At 37.5% G+C, this 21,577-nt stretch overlaps 1 protein-coding gene and 1 non-coding gene across 12 annotated transcripts in view; both read right to left on the bottom strand.

Annotated features, from left to right (window-relative positions):
- Positions 1-21,577, bottom strand: part of HEPH (hephaestin) — a 142,216-nt gene that overhangs the window by 87,978 nt on the left and 32,661 nt on the right. For 9 of the 11 annotated variants that reach the window (XM_053580053.1, XM_053580054.1, XM_053580055.1 and 6 more), the window contains 6 exons: positions 21,107-21,318; positions 19,974-20,124; positions 17,327-17,539; positions 7,181-7,394; positions 4,841-4,980; positions 3,800-3,931 (listed from right to left, as the gene is read on the bottom strand). In XM_053580053.1, the coding sequence (XP_053436028.1) occupies positions 3,800-3,931; positions 4,841-4,980; positions 7,181-7,394; positions 17,327-17,539; positions 19,974-20,124; positions 21,107-21,318 (1,062 nt within the window). The remainder of the gene's footprint in view (positions 1-3,799; positions 3,932-4,840; positions 4,981-7,180; positions 7,395-17,326; positions 17,540-19,973; positions 20,125-21,106; positions 21,319-21,577) is intronic. The other 2 variants (XM_053580058.1, XM_053580059.1) reach the window with 1 other exon arrangement.
- Positions 1,277-1,383, bottom strand: LOC128578630 (U6 spliceosomal RNA). The gene has a single exon (XR_008377769.1). It is a non-coding gene; the product is annotated as a U6 spliceosomal RNA (small nuclear RNA).

The raw sequence follows: 21,577 nt of genomic DNA, 5'->3' as shown, positions 1-21,577 counted from the left end.
ATGCAAGGCTGGTTTATCTTACACAAATCCATAAATGTAATTCAACATACCAACAGAAGCAAAACAAAGGCAATATCATTCCTCAATAGATGAAGAAAAAAACATTTGATAAATTTCAGCATCTTTTTCTAACAAGAACACTTAATAATACAGGCACAGGTGGCACATTTCTTAAACTGATCAAAGCTATTTTGACAAACCCACAGCTAATATCATACTGAATGGAGTAAAACTGAAAGCTTTTCCACTTAGAACTGGAACCAGACAAGGATGCTCTCTACTGCCACTAATATTCAACACACAGTGCTGGAAGTTCTAGCCAATGTAATCAGGCAACAGAATGAAATAAAAGGCATCCAAATGGGGGCAGAGTAGGTCAAACTCTTGCTCTTTGCCAGTGATAAGATCTTATACTTAGAGAACCCAAAAGACTCAACCACAAGATTCCTGGAAGTGATGACAAATACTTATATCTCAGGATATAAAATCAATGTCCATAAATCAGTAACCTTTATATATGGCAATAATAACCATGTTGAGAAGGAAATCAAAGACACAATATGCTTCATGCTAGCTTCAATGAAAATAAAATAGCCAGGAATATACCTAACAAAAGAGGTGAAGGACCTCTACAAAGAGAACCCTAAGAAAAGAAATAGCAGAAAACATTAACAAATGGAAGAACATACCATGCTCTTGGCTGGGAAGAATCAACTTTATTAATATGTCTATACTATCAAAAGCAATCTACAGATTCATTGCAATCCTGATTAAAATACCAACATCATACTTTGAAGAACTTGTAAAAATAGTTCTTTGTTTTGTACATAACCAGAAAAAAAGGCTGTATACCCAAGGCAATTCTTAGTAATTAAAATAAAGCCAGACACATCATTCTAACAAATGGCGTTATATTCCAAGTCTACAGTAGTCAAAACAGCATGATATTAGCACAATAATAGACACATAGACATATAAAACTGAATAGAAAACCAACAGATGAAACCAGTCACTTATAGCCATCTGATCTTTGATAAATCAAAGAAAAGCATCTACTACAGAAAATCATCCCCATTAAATAATGGTGCTGGGAGAACTAGATAACTCATACCTTTCACCTCTTACAAAAAATTGATTCAATATGGATACAAGATTTAAATACATGATAGTCATAAAGTTTGTGTTCAATTTAAATAGAAAAATATTTTAAATTACGCATGAACTTTATGGCCACCCTGTATAACACATGAAATTATACAAATCTTTTTTTTTTTTTTTAAATATGGAACGCTTCACGAATTTGCGTGTCATCCTTGCGCAGGGGCCATGCTAATCTTCTCTGTATCGTTCCAATTTTAGTATATGTGCTGCCGAAGCGAGCACGAAATTATACAAATCTTTAAAGAAAGTATGGGAAAAACTGTTCATGATGTTGGACTTGAGAAAGATTTTTATGAAGAAGACTGTCAGTGGCAATCACTACAACAAAAATAAACAAATGGAACTTAAACTGAAAAGCTTTTGCACAGCTAAGTACACAACAATTAAAGCAAAGAGACAACCCTCAGAATGGGAAAAGATGTTTGTGTGTTACAAATCTGACAAAGGGTTGATAACTAGAATCCACAGAGAATCAAATTAATCAACAACAAAAAAAAGCAAACAATCCCATCTATCATTGTGCAGGAGACATGAACAGAACCTTCCCAAGGGAAGACAGATGAATGACTAACAAACATATGAAAAAATGCTCATTGCCCTTCATCATCAGAGAAATGCTAATCAAAACCACCCTAAGAGGGGTGGTTCTCTTACCTAACCCTCATGAGAATAACCCACATCACAAAGTCCCAAAGCTGCAGATGCTGGTGTACATGTTAAGAGAAGGCAACACTTTTATATTCTTAGTGGGAATGCAAACTAATACAAACTCTTTGGAAAAAAATATCGAGAATCATCAAAGAACTCAAACAGGACCTCCCATTTGATCCTGCAATCCCACTACTACGCATCTGCCCTGAAGAGAAAAAAAATTACCAAAAGGAAATTTGCATTAGATTGTTTATCATAGCTCAATTTACAATTCTAAGATGTGGAAAAAACTTAAATGCCAACTATACATATTACACAGATTAACAAACTGTGCTATATCTATACCATAGAATATTATTCAGCCATAGAAAAGGAGACTTTTTATCTTTTGTCTTAATGTGTCTGGAGTTGAAGTACATTCTTCTTATTAAAGTATCACAAGAATAGAAAAGCAGTTATCCAATGTATTTGATAGTAATATGAAGCCAGTAGAGGATCTAATACATGCCCACATGGGAGAAAAACTCAATTCAATTCATGTTGGGGGAGGGAGAGTAAGGGAGGAGGAAGAAGGGAGGAGGGGAGAGGATTGGTGTGCTCCCACTTAATGGACAAAATGCAAGAGTATATGGCACACCTCTTGTGTGCAGGACACAATTACAAGTGGGACTGTACCTAACAAATGCAAACATTGTAACCTAGTTATCTGTATCCTCACATTAACCTGAAATAAAAAGTAAAAAGGCTTACTAAACAGAGATTTGAGTGGTTAACCTCAGCAATCTGTATTTTGGCAAGACTTCTGGGTGATCCCAGTGCATGCTAACATTTGAAAACTACTTTACTAAATTGTTTAGGTCTCAGCTGAGATATCATCTATTCTGGAAAGCCTTTCTTGACTATCCCAACATTACATCATGTACCCTCTTCTACATATTTCTATCACACTACAAGAAATTCAATTTAAAATATATCACACTACATTGTAATTGCAAATTTACTTGTTTCTATCAGAATAGCACCAGTTCTCCAAGGGTAGGAACAAGTATTTGGCATTGCATGTGTAGCTCCTAAAGTTGTTTGTGCCACCCAGTAGGCCTCCAGTAAGTATGTATTCAGTGAATAATTTTTTTTGCTTCTTTTGGAGTGTTGTTGTTTGTTTGTTTATTTGAGACAGAGTCTCACTTTGTCTCCCCAGGTAATGTGCAATGACATCATTGAAGTGTTAAACTCCTGGACCCAAGTGATCCTCCTGCCTCAGCCTCCCAAGTAGCTAGGACTACAGTCATGCCACCAGGTCCAGATAATTTTTGATAAAGACAGAGTGTCACTCTTTCTCAGACTTGTCTCAAACCCCTTATCTCAAGTTGTTCTCCTGCTTTCACCTTCCAGTGTGCTACAATTAAAGATTTGGAGCACCACACCTGGCTTTTAATGGATAAATTAATAGAAGAGAACATAGCCAAGATATGATTACTCTACATTTGGTATTAGAAACTCAGTATGTGAATGGGATTAGAATTTAGGTTGCACTAAGACAAGAATATTATCTATAGTTGGGGTTAAGGATCTTTCTGAGGTCTGAGCCAGGACACTCTCTAGCCAAGATTAGAAGCTCAGACTATAGCCAAGGGTATGCTCTTAAACATCTGAAACAGGAATATTAGCCATAGTTTTTTATAGTGTTTTTTTTTGTTTGTTTGTTTTTTTGCAGTTTTCGGCTGGGGCTGGGTTTGAACCCACCACCTCCAGCATATGGGGCCAGCCTACTCCTTTGAGCAACAGGCGCTGCCCATATTAAGCCTAGCTTACACTGGGATTGAGGAGAGGAGTAGTTAATAGAGACAAACTCAGGCTATAGCTTATTTTTTTTCAAATATTTCTGTTTCAGATTTCTAAGAGTATAATTTTTTTAAAGGAACAAGCTAGAAGACTAAAGCACAGATGCTGCATATCTTTCATTCTTTTACTAAGTGTCCCCACTTACCAGGCTCAGCAGCTAGTGGCCAACCAGTATTAAATTCTAGCACACCATGGGCATGCACAGAGTAGGGGCGGCTGGCATTATTCTTGAACACCACAGTAAGGATATCACCAACTTCTCCTCTGATAAGTGGACCTAATACAAGCAAAAGAAGTAAAAGTTACATTAGTGGATGAGTAGAACAGGTGGCACTGAAAAAAGGGACATACATGGGAATCCACCAGTATTAGGAATTTTCCCTGAGAAAGAACAATGTGGAGATTAAAAGTCATGACTGGCTCCATTTTTAGATTTAGAAGCCCTTACAGTGACACTGCTACCCACAGGATGAAAGTACTTCATGAACAGTATTATTTCTTCAATTATTCCCAGTCTTTTCATCTCAACCCTCTATAACAGGTCAAGGCTCTAGAACAGTGGTTCTCAACCTTCTTAATGCTGCAGCCCTTTAATATAGTTCCTGTGGGTCACAACCACATGTTGAAAACCACTGTTCTAAAGAATCAGGCCTCTGTGGAATCATTGATGATAAGGAGAATGTGGCACAGAATACAGAATAGCAGCTGGGATATCTACAGGGGTCAGTCAATCCCTTATGTTCCAGGATGAGAATGAAGATACCTATTGGCCCCTACTAAGGTTTAAAAAAAAAAAAAAAAACTATAGCAATATGCAAAAAATAAAAGCTACAGCAATAATTAAACTAGGGTACTGGGGCAAAACTGGTTCCTTGTATCATTCTTTTTTAACTTTTTGATTATCCTAAGTTCTTCTTCTTCTAGTATCTTTTAAAATCTACAACACTCAGAGACATCCATACCCGAAAGGTATAAAAACCTGGAAAAACCTGGTTTAAGTTGTACCAAAGTTCATAATTTACTTCTTCTCCCTTCAGTGTTCCTTTTCATGGCTGTTTCTAAAATATGACCACAATTCCAGAATATCATAAGATTGAAAATGGGAAATGGGGAATCCTTCATAATATGATATAGCTGCCTTAGGAACAGCTCTGGCTGCTCGATGAGGAAAGTGGGATTTTCTTACCCAAGATTCCCAAGTGCTCTTCTGGTCCAGTCCTTGGCTGAGGGATCCTGAATGTACCATCAGTGTATTGCCTGAATACAGCTTTCTTGTATCTGGAACCCAGGAACCCATCCTTGTTGTTCAGGAAAATGTGACCATAACTAGAATAATCCAAAGAGTGGTATCAGCACTTTACACTCAACCCCTTATTTTCAAATGTGGAGAAACTAAGTCAGAACCACACTCATTTTCAAATAAAGAAGAAGGGGACCTATTCTTTCTATTGCCAGACTGCAGGTTTTAGTATCTACTTATGTTACTTGTTTGCCATCACCCAGATATGAATTTGTTGTACAATTAATATGGCAAGAGCACTGGGGTAATAATCAGAAGCCCTAGGATCCAGATCCAGGCTTAATTATGTCTCATATGGAATTAGTTTGACAAAAAGACAAAGTACAAGGTGGCAGAAATGGTATTAATTTCTGCTGCAGCTAGAAGGCAAAAAAAAAGTGAGACATAGAGAGTAAATAGAATCTTATAAATTTCTTCTTATGGGATACTTTCCAGTTTACAAGCAGGTTTATAATGCATGTCATCATTTGGCCTTTCCAATAAATCTATGTGGTAGGTCTCAGAAGTGCAAGCAGTGGCCCAGAGGTATCAGGACTTATCAACAGTGACACACCAAGCCAGAAAGTGAACCAGTACTTAGATTGAAGCCTACTGCTCCATCACTCCCTCCTCTCTCTTCCTGTTACTCAACTATACCAGATGACTTTAAAGATGAGTAAACTCAGGCTTAGAGAGAGGAAGTCATTTTTTCTAATTTTCAGAAAAAGTTAGCAGGAAGACTTCAGCTTTTAACAATCAATATAAAGGGCAATAAATGGCAAAGGTCAGTAAGAACACTAAAAACAAACTAGTGCAAAACTACTAATTTGTACCTCAGATTTAATTTTCTCCTCATTCCTCTTTAGTAATGGAATCACCTAAGTTTTAGCTAAGCACATGGCTATCTAACCAGAGATTACATTTCCTAAATTTCTTTGCAACTAAGCACAACCATGTGAGTGTGGGATAATAAGGTATGAAAGACAATGATGTATGTAACTCTCAAGTCACCTCATTACAGACAATCATTCTTACCCTGAACTTCTTTCTGCCTTCCTGATAGCTTAGCATGTCTACAACAGGAATAGGCATCTTAGTCCCAGAGATAAAAAGTAATTGTTTGAGGATGACACCGTTTACCTACCATCCCTTTACTACTAATATCTGTACTATTTTGTGAATTACCAATAAAATTTTATCTTATTTAAGCTATCTTGTCTTGGACTTTTTCTGCTACATAGCTTAGTCTATACCTTAATTAATGCAATGCTATTTTGTCAAGGGAAAGATGATCTTGGGGCATTCAGTTCTTTGTGTAAATTCTTCATGAGATTTAAGTCCCAGGGTAGGTACCATATTTGCCATGTATAATGCACACATTTTTGTCCACATTTCTGAGAGAAAAATAAGGATATACATTACATAACAGTAGTACAGCTTGGAAGCAGGAATCCCAGAAGGCCTTCCAAGCTGCTGCACCCAACCAACCACCTGGGCCTGCTGAGAACATGGAGTTTCAGTCCAGGAGGACCCAGATTTTGATGGAAGTGGGTGAGAGTTGGCTCTGCTGAGTGCCATTATCGGGGAATAGGATGACAGTAGGGCTGCAGCCATGTAGGGTAAGGGACAAAACCCAGCCATACAGAGGGGATCAGGAACCCAAGTTAGACCCCAGGGACTCACCTGGCTAACTGCAGGGCTAAGTGGCCACAGAAGCCACCACCCTTCCAGCCAGCCACACATATACATGGCCATCTCCACCAAGGCAGGGAGGGAAGGGATCCTGGGAGAGAGGGAAGGAGTAGCCTTCACAGAGTAGGCAGAGGCAAGAAAGCAGTGTGATACGCAGATTTACCAGGAAAGTATTAGCTTTCCACAAATGTGCCTCCTAGCCGAGAGCCAGCCACTTTCTTGAAGGCTGTTTTCCTGAAAGTTTGGGCCAAAAATGTGGGTTCATATTACACAGATAAGTGCATTATACATAGCAAAATATGATACTTCCAACTAATTTGAGGAAGAGAGGCAAAGACGAAGGGGTGCACAAGGTCTTTTACTTTAGCAACACTATACCAATATAAGAGAAGTGCTGAGATAGAATTCAAAAGAACTGCATTCTAGTTCCTGCTCCCAGGTCTTTGGTATCATATTAGTGATCTTAGATGAGTTCCTCCTCATTTCAGACTTTCAGTATCTTCATCTGTAAAATTATTTTCTGAAAGTAGGACCTCTCTTTTTCCAAAGACATACCTGTCCTTCTCAGACTGGTTATGCCACTCCAATTCCCAGCTCCTGTCAGGGCAATAGTCCCACTCCACCTCTTCTGCCATGATGTAGTAGATTCTTGCAGCTTGGTAGTGTTGGCGAGGGATGGCATGGTGGCCAGGACACTGGGAGACATTATAAATTGCCCGCATCCCTGCTTCTCGATGGTTGCCTGCCTGGCAATAAATCTCAAATGTCCCTGAGGGAGGACCAGAGAGCAAAACCTGAGTCAGAACACCCCTGGACAGGGACTGGGGGGATTTCTTACCTCTCCCTATGCATATTGCAGAGAGTGAGTAGTCTCAGATAGGGGACTAGAATATAAAGAGTATTACAAGTTTACTGAGACTACCAAACACAAACATTAAGAACTCTAACTTCAAACATACACTGTTTAAAATAATCTACTATGTATTTCAAAATAGCTAGCTGAGGATAATTTGAATGGTTCTAACATAAATAAAAGACAAATATTTAAGGTAATAGATATCCTAAGTACACTGATTTGATCTTTACAAGTTATATAAATGTATTGAATTATCACATACCCTGAAAGTTGGTATATCTACAGTACATCAATGGATTAACAAGCTCTGCTATATGTACACCATGGAATACTATTTATCCACTAAAAAGATGGAGATATTACATCTTTTGTATTAACATGGGTCGAGTTGGAACACATTCTTTTTAGCAAAGTATCACAAGAATGAGAAACAAGAATCCAATGTACTCAATTCTAATATGAAGCTGGCAGATGATCTAATACATGCCCACATAAGGAAAAAACTCAAATCAATTCAAGGTGGGGACAGGGGAATGAGGGAGCAGGGAGAAGGGTAGAGAGAGGGAGATGGAGGGTTACAGTGTATGGCACACCTCTTGGGTGTGGGACACAACTATAAGAGGGACTTACCTAACAAATGCAAACAGTGTATCCTAATTCTTTATACCTTCAATGAACCTGAACCAATAAATAAAAAAAATAAACTCTGCCACTAGAATGATCAACTCTTTTTTCTTTGCCTTAGCGCTGTAAGTTCCATATCCCACAGAACTCCTTAATAATGGGCATAATGAGATGGTTGGTAACCCTATCTGTCACTTATTAGCTATACATATAAAACCATGTGGTAGTTTCTAAACCTCTGTATGTTTCAGTACCCTCATCAATAAAATGAGGGCTATTTTACTTACTTCATTTGGTTGTTTTAAAATTAATCACAATGATGTGTATATTGTGTTTAACACAAGACATAATAAACATTCAATAAGTATAGCTGTAAATAAGTAAATAAAGCTTTAATAATTATTCCAAAAAAGAAGTGACCAGTCATGTCCCTTTTTTACCAAGTACAAAATAAATAAAGGTTGGATTAAATAGTTAGTTTTTAAAAAGAAAAAAAAGAACTTCTTAATGTAATATCTGACACCTTAAAAATTCTAGAAGAAAACAGGGAAAACTCTTCTGGACATTTTCCTAGGCAAAGAATTTATGACAAAGACTCCAAAAACAAATACAACAAAAACAAGAATGAAAATAAATAAATAAAACATTGACTGAAAAGTTTCCGCACAGAAACAAAGAAATAATCAACAGAGTAAATAGAAAACCTATAGAATGGGATAAAATATTTTCAAACTATTTATGACAAAGGACTAATATCTAGAATTTATTAGTAACTCAAATCAGCAAGAGTGATTATTTGTCAAGACTTGCAAAATGCCATTAAAAAGTAGGCAAAAGACATGAACAGGCAATTTTTAGAGAAAATATACAAATTTCCAACACATTTACAAAATTGTAAATTATTAATTAAACCACAATGAGATGCCACCTCACCCCTGTCAGAATGGCCATTATTAAAATGTCAAAAACAACAGATGTCTTGTATGGTTGATGCTATTTCCGAACTTGATATGGGCCTGTTCAACATGGGGAAAAGAGTCCCTATTTAACAAATGGTGCTGGGTGAACTGGCTGGCAACCTGTAGAAGACTGAAACTGGACCCACACCTTTCACCATTAACTAAGATAGACTCTCACTGGATCAAAGATTTAAACTTAAGACATGAAACTATAAAAATACTAGAGGAGAGTGCAGGGAAAACCCTTGAAGAAATCGGTCTGGGTGAGTATTTTATGAGGAGGACCTCCCGGGCAATTAAAGCAGCTTCAAAAATACACTACTGGGACTTGATCAAACTAAAAAGCTTCTGCACAGCCAAGAACACAGTAAGTAAAGCAAGCAGATAACCCTCAGAATGGGAGAAGATATTTGCAGGTTATGTCTCCGACAAAGGTTTAATAACCAGAATCCACAGAGAACTCAAACACATTAGCAAGAATAAAATAAGGGATCCCATCGCAGGCTGGGCAAGGGATTTGAAGAGAAACTTCTCTGAAGAAGACAGGTGCGCAGCCTTCAGACATATGAAAAATGCTTATCATCTTTAATCATCAGAGAAATGCAAATCAAAACTACTTTGAGATATCATCTAACTCCAATGAGACTAGCCTATATCATAAAGTCCCAATACCAGAGATGTTGGCGCGGATGTGGAGAAAAGGGAACCCTTTTGCACTGCTGGTGGGAATGCAAATTAATACATTCCTTTTGGAAAGAGATATGGAGAACACTTAAAGATCTAAAAATAGATCTGCCATTCAATCCTAGAATCCCTCTACTGGGCATATACCCAGAAGACCAAAAATCACATCATAACAAAGATATTTATACCAGAATGTTTATTGCAGACCAATTCATAATTGCTAAGTCATGGAAGAAGCCAAAGTGCCCATCGATCCACGAATGGATTAATAAATTGTGGTGTATGTACACCATGGAATATTATGCAGCCTTAAAGAAAGATGGAGACTTTTACCTCTTTCATGTTTACATGGATAGAGCTGGAACATATTCTTCTTAGTAAAGTAACTCAAGAATGGAAGAAAAAGTACCCAATGTACTCAGCTCTACTATGAAACTAATTAAGGGTTTTCACATGAAAGCTATAACCCAGTTACAACCTAAGAATAGGGGGAAGGGGAAAGGGAGGGGAGGGAGGGGAGAAGTGGGTAGAGGGAAGGGGATTGGTGGGATTACACCAGCGGTGCATCTTACAAGTGTATATGTGAAACTTGGTAAACGGTCTGTGAAGCTAGTGAATGATGCCCCATGATCATATCAATGTACACAGCTATGATTTAATAAAAAAAAAACAAACCAGATGTTGTCATGGATGTGGTGAAAAGGGAAGGCTTATATACTTTTGGTGGGAATTTAATTAGTTAAACCTCTGTGGAAAACAATATGGAGATTTCTCAAATAACTCAAAGTAGATCTACAATTCAATCCATTAATTCTACTTCTGGGGCTCTACCCAGGTAAAGAAATCATGTTAGAAATAAAGACAAGTGTCCTTATACATTTATCTTAACATAATTCACAACTGCACAATTGTGGAACCAACCCAACATAAATGCTCACCAACCAAACACTAAAGAACACGTGTACACACACACGCATACACACACACACACACACACACACATATATATACACATTTTATATATAATGGAATACTAGTCAGCCATTCAAAAGAAAGAAATAATTTTTTTTTGAGAAACATTATTCAAAGTGAAGTAGCCCAGGAACAAAACAAAAAAAACAAATACTGCATGTTCTCACTTAGTGGGAACTAAGCAGTAGGTATGTATAGTCACACAGAATGGCTTGATGGATATTGGAGGCTCAGACGAGGTAGGATGGGAGGGATATGTGGTATAAATAATTACCTATTGAATACAAACTATTAAAAGCCTTTACTTCTCCACTATGTAATTCATTCATGTAATGAGGACCTACTTGTACTATTACTTGATCACAAGGATGCTTACATAAGAGCATTAGAAATGACTTTGCTCATTTCTTTACATTTGAATGTTCATATATCTGTCTTGAACATCTGTGCTATAGAGCTGCCTGGACTAGATTTCAAGCTCCAGATGTCTATGACAAGGATCAAAATATGTTGATCAAGAGAAACTAACCAAAAACATTGCTATCATTGTCCCCATACTTTGCTGCCTACTGTCTATTCTAGTATTCATATCCCTGGCTTTCAAAGTCTTCCATTAGCTGGGCACAAACTCAGTCGCATTTCCCACATATTGTCTTAAACTCAATCAGGGTTCCAACTAAATCTACATCTGACTGTTTCTCTCAAATATCTCATTTCTACCTTAGCATTTTTAAACATGATTTTTAAACACCTCAATCCCATATACCTATGAGAACCCATTTATTATCCAAGACCCAATTCATGCTTTTTCTCTTTCAGAAAACCTTCCCTGATGATGCTGGCTCCAAGTGTCCTCTACATTCTTACCCTCTCCACTCCTAACTTACTTTACCAAATCATGAGGTTAAAACTAAGTGTGCCTCTCTTTTAAAATGGCTCCTTCTGGGGCGGGGCCAGTGGCTCAGTGAGTAGGGTGTCAGCCCCATATACCAAGGGTGGCGGGTTCAAACCCGGCCCCAGACAAACTGCAACAAAAAAAATTGTCAGGCATTGTGGCGGGTGCCTGTAGTCACAGCTACTTGGGAGGCTGAGGCAAGAGAATCGCTTAAGCTCAAGAGCTGGAGGTTGCTGTGAGCTGTGATGCCACAGCACTCTAATGAGGATAACAAAATGAGACTCTGTCTCTAACACACACATATATATATATAGCCCCTTCTACTACCCTGTTTTCCCGAAAATAAGACAGTGTCTTATTTAAGGTATGCTCCCAAAGATGCACTAGGTCTTATTTTCAGGGGACGTCTTATCTTTCCTGTAAGTAGGTCTTATTTTTGGAAGATGTCTTATTTTCGGGGAAACAGGGTAGTTTATAGACACCTTGAAAGAAGCAGCCAACTCCTTTTTTTCAACAATTACTTCCTAACTCTTCTATTTCCCTTACCCAGTTATATCTATTTTATTAATAAATCCTATCAGCAATTCCTTCAAAATTAGTTTTTAATTTCCATTGACACTTCTCTAGTTCATGCTATCAACAGCATCTCTTACCCAGAAAATTGCAATAGCTTCCCAGATGTTTTTTAACAAATATAATCGAAACACATGTCTCCCTTGCTTTAAATATTCTACTTATGCCCATAATAAAATTATAACTCCTTACTATGGTTTACAAGGCCCTAGATAATATGACTCTCACCAACCTGTGTGGCATCATATCATGTCAGTCTCCCCCCAGGTGAAAACACCCCAAGCATACAAACTTTCTTTCTGATCCTTGAACAAGCCATGCTTGTTGCCAACTTAGGACATTTGCACTTCTTGGTTTCTCTGTTTAGAATGCTCTGCTCAGAGATGTTCATGTAACTCCCTTTCATTATTTAAATCTCCACTTAGATGTCACATTTTTAGAGAGACCTTCCTGGAAAATTTTGTCTAATGTAATGCCTTCATTATTTTATCACATTTCTGTATTTTACTTCCTTCACAACATGTTTCACTATCTAAAATTATCTTATTATATTTATGTGTTTATTGAAGATATTCTGAGAGCAAAATCATATCTGTCTTGTTTACCTTTTTACCCATCTTTGTACATAAAAGGTATGTAATAAATATGCATTGAGTGAGTTAATGTGTGTTCAAAGTGATGATTATATATGCTGTCCAAAAGTCATGAGTCAGGGTCTGGTGTGGAAGAGAAAGTCTGATGATCACTCGAAGGGATGGGAACAAGTATAAGATATTTTGAGTCATGTGAACTTAGGCTATTCCCACATTTGAATTTTCTTACATAGACGGTGTTGTCCAAGCCACTTCTTTTTTAACATTATCTATTTGACCAGTCCTTTGCTTTATTGTTATTCTGTCTTCTCCTCTTATTCCTACCTCTTAAATGTTGATTTCTGCCTTAAATGTTCTTTCCTAACACTCAGAGATGTTCAACTTTGTGGCTTCTCGGCACCACACTGGAAGAAAAGTTGTCTTGGGGTACACATTAAATACATAAACATTAATGACAGCTGATAAGCAAAAAAAAAACAAAACAAAACAAAAAAGGTGGTCTGTGCATAGTATTTTATGATATCCACCAGGACAAATAAGCAAAAAAGTTCTCACATAAACTTCATGCAGCCAATGGACATGCTTAGGAACTTGAACTATAAGAACACGCAAATCTCTTTCTCTAGCCCAGGACTTTTCATCCAAGCTTTAGATTTCTACCTACAATCTACATATTGTGAAATCCTTACCACCTGGACTTTATCACAAACTTAAAACTTAAAATGCCCCCAAATAAATATTTTTACCCAAACCTTACCACATTTCCCCTGCTTCCATGATTCTATATTTGCTCGTTTGGTTAATGGTACCATCATTCACCTAGCATACAAGCTAGAAGCCTCAATCATCTTTTCTTCTTGTTCAGACCCTTAGCGAAATCCTGTCACTTCTTCTCCAAATATCTTTTAACTCATTCCTTCTCTCTATCCTCACTGCCTCCACCCATTGAAAGGCTCTCATCATCCCTTTCAAAAACCTTCTGCTGTGCCTTTCTTGTTCTATTTCCTTTTGACTCAGGACCATTATCCATACTATTCTGTAATAAACTTACAAAAATTAAAATCACATCCCATAACTCCTCAACTTAATAAAAGAAACAAAATCCTTTCTGGATTCTCATGACCTAGAAGATAAAGTCTTAACTCCTTATCAAGACCTTTCCTGTTTTCCTAACTGGGTCTTTAACCATTTCCTTTGTCCCTTAAATACTACATCTTGGTGTTCCTCATTAGGAATACAATTAGCAATTTGGATGGGATTATTATTCATTATTTGGACTGTCCTACATATTACAGAAAAGTTTCAGCATCTTTGAATTCTACCCTCTAAATATAAGTATCATACTCTATACTTCCCCAGTCACTGGGACAACTAAAGTTTACAGACCTATTTCCCTTTTACATTAACTGTGGCTGCCTAATTGTGCCTCACATTCTCTAGCACCTAAGCCAGCAAGTAGAATAGAACAGATGTTTGCTATGCCTTGTGAAAATTTAATAGAAAAAGAAAATAATAAGAAGTGAGGGAGAAAAAAGAAGAAAAACAGAAAAATACAAGGAGAGAAGAAAGGAAGTATACAGAAAAAAGTAAAAGGAAAAATAAGAAAATAAAATAAGAGGAAGGTAAAAAGAAAAGAAAGAAATATCTAAAAAAGATAAAATAAGGTAAAGAAACAGAAAGAAACGAAGGAGGGAATAGAAAGAGGGGAAGCAAAATGAATGTTAAGACCATCAAAAAAAGGAAAGAAAATAATGAAAAGAGAAAGAATGAAAGAAAAAGTCAGGTCAAATAGGAAGAGAAGAAAGAAAAGAGAGAAAAAGAACTGAATGAGGAAATGAAAAAGAAGCAAAGATACAGGGCAAGATGGGAGACAAATGGATATAAGAAAAAGAAAATGAATGAAGGAAAGGAAGTAAAAGACAGATGACAGATATAAAAACAGAAAAACAAAGGAAAAATTAATTAGAGGGAGGGGGAAATGAAAGAAAGGAGGAATATAAAAAAGAAGTGGGAAGAGAAATAGGAGGTGGGAAATGGGGAAAAATGGGACATTAATGAATAAAGAAAGAGTTCCAATAGTAAAGGAGGGGAAAGAAATCCTAATGAGAGGCAAGGGAAATTGTGTTTGCTGCTGAGAAATCTCACATGAATTAGGTAGAAAATAACATGTTTCAAGTTTTAACCTTTTTGTCTATTACTTTACCTGCCTAGTAAAGCTCTAGTATCAGTAGTTTTAAAGAAAACCTGAGGCATATTATTATGCAGGGTGATATTATAAATTTTCTGTTTAAACACAGTACAATACTATTAAAATTTCGAGCAAATAATAAAAGAAGAGATAATTAAATCATTACCAATAGACTTACACAACTCAAATTCTTAACATTTTGCTGAATTGTTTTGTTGGGCATTTTCCACCTATTTTTAAAATATGATCTTAGTATCCAACACCTAAGACACTGAATCTCCATGGTGATATTTTCAAACCATTTGCAAAGCTGCTTATGCTTTAATTTGCTAACAACAACTCTTCCTGACCAAGAAAGTATCCTAGGTAGATTGGCAGAAATAAAGACCCATCTGCAAAGTTGCTCTAGCACATACATATAATTACTATTCCCCATCACTACCCTCTCTCTAGAATCTCAAAGCCAGACTCTGGTCCTGACTCTTTCGTTAATTTAGGTACCTTTGCTCTGTTTTTATGGAGGTAGTCACATTGACTTCTCTAAATCTTAATCAAAGAGTAAGTCCCAGAGGCAGAATAGAGACTTCATATTCAAGAGATCATCTAGAAATAGATGGAGAGCCAAGAAATATGCCCACTGATTGTCAAACTCAGAGGTGGCTGAAATTATTAAACTCTTACAAAGGTTTGTTTTAAAATTTTTTTAACCAAATGTGAATAAAATTTGGATAATTGGAGTAATAGTTTACTAGGAACTTCATGGAACTGACAGATTTTTCATACAGACACTATTTCCACCTACAAGCTAGAAAAAGAATACACCTTAGGGACTGTAAAGACAAAATAACTGCTGCAATATGAAATGTCAGAAAGAGATGACATCTCTTATGTTTACCTGGATGGAATTGAAACACATTCTTCTCAGTAAAGAATCTCAAGAATGAAAAAAAAATACAATGTACCTATTACTAATATGAAACCAATATATAAACAATTACACAACCACATGAAAGATAAAAAACAAATATAGTATAGCAAAAGAGAGGGGAGAATAAGAAGGAAAGGGTGAGGGCAATTGCTGGTATCTCACCTAAAAGTGCAGGATGTGAGGGTGCTCAGCATGCCCCCTGGGTGAAGGGCTGTACTAGAACTTGAACTTTACCTTAGAAGTGAGAACAATGTAACCTAAAAATATATGCCCTCATATTAATTTGACATAAAAAAAGAAAATAAATTTCTTCAAGCCAAAAAACCCCCCAAAGTACAAAAATACAAGACTGTGCAGGAATTCTTACCCTTCCTCTAGTCTTTTCAAGGCCAACAAGAGCACTTTTCTCTGTTCTTGCCAAGTTAACACCCTTAAAGTTTCATCAGGGAGGGGGAGGAATGTTGAATCAGGGACTCTACATAGATGACCTCAGTCAGAGGTGGATGCTGGAAACCTGTGGTATCAGACATTGAGTTTAGGACCTTGTCTTTTCCCAAACTATCTACTACAACTGGAATCATCTTAGCCCCTCAAGTCATTTTAGCTGGGAAGTCAGCAACTTCATGGAAGACAAAAGGTCTTTTATTTACCTCCTTGTGGTGTTTTGTTTTTCCTAATAAAACAACAAGTTGAAATAGAAAAAGAAAAAAAAAACAATAGATAACCTCTGAAGAAACATTCCACTTAAATGTTTTCATGAAAGAAAGAAAAAAGGGTAGGAGGGATGGATCAAGGGAAGGCACAAGGATAGAAGTAGTATGAAAAGCAGGAAGAAAGGAAGCAAGGAAAGAAGAAATCTAGCTACAGAGAACATGAGTGATTAGATCAATGTTACAAAGCAAGTTAATGAAAGAGCCTGCACCAATGCTCCTGTGTTCTGATTCCTGGACTAAAACTATTACAGCACCACACACACATACACACACACACACACACACATGCACAAGCACACAGACACCAGAAGTGATAAATTTTGCAGAAATTTTTACAGAGTATGTGAGTTGAGAGTGCTCGTAAGTACATTTCATCAACCTCCCTCCTAATACAAGGACTGTATCTATAAAGAACTGCCCTGAAGCTGAGGAGCATCCATATTTCTCTCCTGCTCTCCCAGAAAATAGCTTCCTCAGTTTTCTATTCAATCTGTTCTGCTTCCAGTACAGGAGAAAATCCAGATAAGTACAACATGGAGAGCACAATGAAGAGGGAAAAGACAAACATATTTTAAAATGTCTTCAGAACTTTCAATATACCTCTTCTTTTCTCTTTACCATTCCTCTCTCTTCTCCACCCCAACCCCAGTCCCATACCCAAGGAAGCCTCTGAGCTTAGGGCCTCTGAGCTTAGGGCCACGTGCTAAGGTACTTACCAAGATTGTCAGGCTGCATAATAGCCATGACAAAGGTGTGAGGAAAAAGCATGGTTGAGCCCTTCCTCATGCCCTGAAGCTGCACGGTGTTGCCCTCAAACATGACCCCGTGCACATCAGTCTCTGTGCCCAGACCGAGCAGATGCCAGGCCACCATGTCACCCTTGCATATTTCCAGCCTGGGCAGGTTAGAGAACAGAAACCCATTAATGGCTGGAAAACAAAAACACAAGACAAGATGGCAAGATGAGACCAGACTACTCAGGCACCAGGTGTATGTCATCAGCTCTGTACTATGGTTTTATACAACTTGAATCTGCTGAGTCATCCTCAACTCCTCTGCCTTCTTTTCTAAGCCACTTTGGACATGAAGACCTGTGTCTTTAGGATGAGGATCAAACTGGTCTTTCTGGCTTCACCTCCTACCCCTCTTCTACCATGCCCCATACCCTTACAACACTGAACTACTCTTTACTATTATAACTCCTATTCCCCCCCACCACCACACATACATACATACCAACTACTCCTATCCCTACTTTCTTGAAACTCTGCTCCCTTTGTTTCTGTGGCACTACACTTTCTGATTCTCTTAAAAACTCTCTGATTGTTCTTTCATCTTGTTATCATTCTCTACCCATCCATAAAATGGAGTTCCCTAAAGCTCCATCCTCAGCTCTCAATCTGTCTCCTACTTTTAATCTTTACTGATACTTCCCTTTTTCTGTACTGAACTGCAATAGCCTCCTTTCTTACCTGACGTCTGTTCCCCCACCCACTCTCTGTCACACACACCATTATCCTATAAGCTTTATTTGTCCCCACATCTCCAAAGCTTAAAACATATTATGTGCTTAGAAAATACCTATTGATTTTTCACATAATCTGTTCTTCCTGGAATAAACTTCCCTGATATTCTCTTTTTGTGGCAACATACTACTCATCTATCATACTACTCATCTATCATGTCCTGGCTCAAATATCACTTCCATGAAGTAGAGTTATAGCTTCTATTTGATTTTCACAAACTTTTACCCTAGAAATTCTACTGTATCACAAAGTCTAATAATGTACTTACAAATATTAGTTTCTGAACCAGATTACCCTAGCAGGAAGCATATCATTTTTTCTATATCTATGTGACTGCTTGAACACCTACCACATTAGCTGGTATTAATTATATGCTCAGTAAATTCAAACTAAAATGAACTTGGCTCATGAGACTGTCTCACTTTTTTTCTGAATAATGAAGCTAACAGGTGATGGGAACCAATAGATAACATTCAAAATATAACATACTTATACTGTTTTCCTTTTTTTTATTAAATCATAATTGTATACATTGATATGATCATGGCGCATCATACACTCGCTTCATAGACCATTTGACACATTTTCATCACAATGGTTAACATAGCCTTGTTTTCCTTCCACCTTCTACACTCTCTCGTTTCCCCAAAATACAGGGAGACCTGCTTAAAGCTGATCTCTTTTCCATGCCCTCACATCACTGGAATCAACTTTAATGTTACCCTGTTTGATAAGCCCCTAGAATGCTTATGGGAACATTGTTAAGCGCTGATTCTGCTTCCCTTGACTAGTTACAAACCCTAGTCTTCAAGCCCAGTCTTCAAGCCCTAGCTCAAGCACTCCCTTCTAAGAATCTTTTCATTTAATTGTTCCTCATTGATTGTATCTTCCTCTTTACTCTTGAATCTCTGAAAAGCTGTTCCACACAATTCAGTACTAAATTATAATCTGTCTTGGATTGTTCTGTATTTTTTTCATGGCTACTATTAGTTTCATTTCATTGCAAATTACTGGGAGCTCTTTGAAAACTGAGACCATGTTTTCCCCTTCATTTAATCACCCCACCCACTTACCAATTCATCTTGGAGTTCATCAATTCAATAAACATTTACTATGTATTAGACAGTGTAGAAGATACAGAAATAAGCAACATACAATACTCATTTTTAAATACATTGCAATATGGCAGGAGTCAAAAGCCATGTAAAAAATAACTATAATGTTGAGGAATGTATAGATCATCCTATTAAAATAGTCTGATAAAAATACAATGGTAATTCAAAAGAGGGTGTTATCATCCTGAGCATGGATGACAAAGCAAGAGTTGTATGGAGGAGGTAGCTTTTGAATAGGGCCCTAGACAATGTGTAGAATTACCACAGGCTGAAGACAAAGCTGTAAGGAACAAAATTTCAAGTGAATAGCACAAAATCATGAAATCAGCAAAGTACAAGGTATATTCACAGAGAGAAAAATAGCTACAATTGGCTAGACTATGAGCTTAGGGGGCACGAATAGTAGGAGCAAGGAGAGAGAAAGGTAAGTCTGGAAAAGTATCACCCAGCTTATTCTTCACACTCTTTAGTAGATTCCTTATGTATTGTTTTCCTGTCAAAGTACTCTTTTCCAGGGCCCCCCATACTGTGTAACCTAGTACACAGCATAAGAAGGTACTAAGTATAAGATCTAATGTAAGTGGAATCTCTCAATCTAGCTTGTTTCTTGGACTGAGCTACCAATGAAATCACTGTTTTCAGAATTTCTCATAATTATGATTAGGATTATGTTTTACTTGGGATGCCTCAGTTGTAGCCCACAGCAAAAGTACTCCCCATACCATGCATCCGATTGGAGTCTTGGAAGCCCTCAAGATCCTCTGAGAGCAGTCGGAAATCCAACATAGCGGCGGCTTCATTAGCTTTGCTGTACCAACTTTTGTTCTCATCCAACACAGTAAAGAGGAGAAAGAATTCTTTATCCACCCCTTTCTGCAGGTCCAGTGGCATAATGTAGAAGGAGGAATAACAATGGTTTTAATAGTTGTGGACTGTGTATTCATAGATCCAAACATATTTGGTTCTTTCCCATTTCTTTTTCCTGACTCAGAGCTAAGTCCATACCTCCTGCTCAGAGCTGCCATTGTTGCTAAGCAGTTTTTCCTTAGATAAACACAAATTGCAGATAGAATAAAGAGTTCAGAATAAAATGACAAGACTGTAGGGGAGGAATTTATGAAAGGAGGTATAGAAGAAACACAGAATGTAAGAGATACAAAATGTGATAGAGAGCTTGGAGTCACTTGGGGAGAGGAGTAGAAGAAAGTGGCTAAAAGAGCAGGGGAGGGCTCTATATGGAATTAGAAAAGAAAAGTAATAATATTGATAACTGTTATCATTAAAGCTAACATTTATTGAGTGCTTACTGAGTGCTTAGCACTTTATATGGATTATTTTAATTAATCCTTACAGAAACCTAAGGTGCCTTCTTCCATTGTCAACCCTTTGTTCACAGATGAGAAAAAAACTCAGAGAGAGGTTAGGTAGATTATCCAAGGTTACACAGTTAGGAACGGTGGGAGACAAGCAAAAGTAGATAAACAAATATTAAAACAGATTTAGGATCAGGAACAAGGGTTAGGGGCCACTGAGTGAAAAGAAAGAAAGAGAGAGAAAAAGAGGAATAAAGAAAGAGAGAGAGGGAAGGGGGAGGAGAAGAGAAAAGGAGGGAGAAGATTATGATGGGAGGACATGAACTATAAAGAAATAGAGGTTAAGAAAAATGTATATATGAATAAAAAAGTAGCATAAAAGATAGCATGATGTCAACAACTATCGATTTCTGGTGCAACAGCTTGATTATTTTTCTCCCATTCCATCACCTTTAGGACCCAATTCCATGCTGAACTCCTACCCAGTAACACAGCTTCATCTTCCTCCCAGAAGGCTTCCCAGCTAGACACCCTGGCACTACCTGCTTGCCATCTGCACCCAAAGCACCAGCTTTGCACACCAGCAAGGGGCCCACCAGGCCAGAATTTGTATCTCTTATGGGATCCATGGCAGAAAAATACATCCAGGTGAGACAAGCAGGATCCTGAGCAGTGGGACCAGCATGACTGGGGACTGTCCAGTGGTATGTTACTTTCTCAAAAGGCTTGGCCACCAAGCCGGGGTAGGACGAGCCTGCAGGGAAAACATGAGACTTGGAGATTAGAGTTTGGTTTCTGGTTCTGCCATTATTTGCTATATAAACTGAGGCAATTCAATTTCCTTATTTCAATTTTCCAAAATCATAAAATAGTTAGATTAAAAGGGAAAGAACTTTAAAATGTATTTGGACTACTCTTCACTTAAAAAACACATTGATCTGCTCTTATTTCCCCATCTCTGATTAAAATTCTTCAGTGACGGGAGATTAAATAGTGCTATTAGAGTCTACCTC

This window comes from Nycticebus coucang, chromosome X (assembly GCF_027406575.1).
Source record: "Nycticebus coucang isolate mNycCou1 chromosome X, mNycCou1.pri, whole genome shotgun sequence".
Classification (NCBI taxonomy): domain Eukaryota; kingdom Metazoa; phylum Chordata; class Mammalia; order Primates; family Lorisidae; genus Nycticebus; species Nycticebus coucang.
This window is presented reverse-complemented; position numbering and strand designations above follow the sequence as displayed.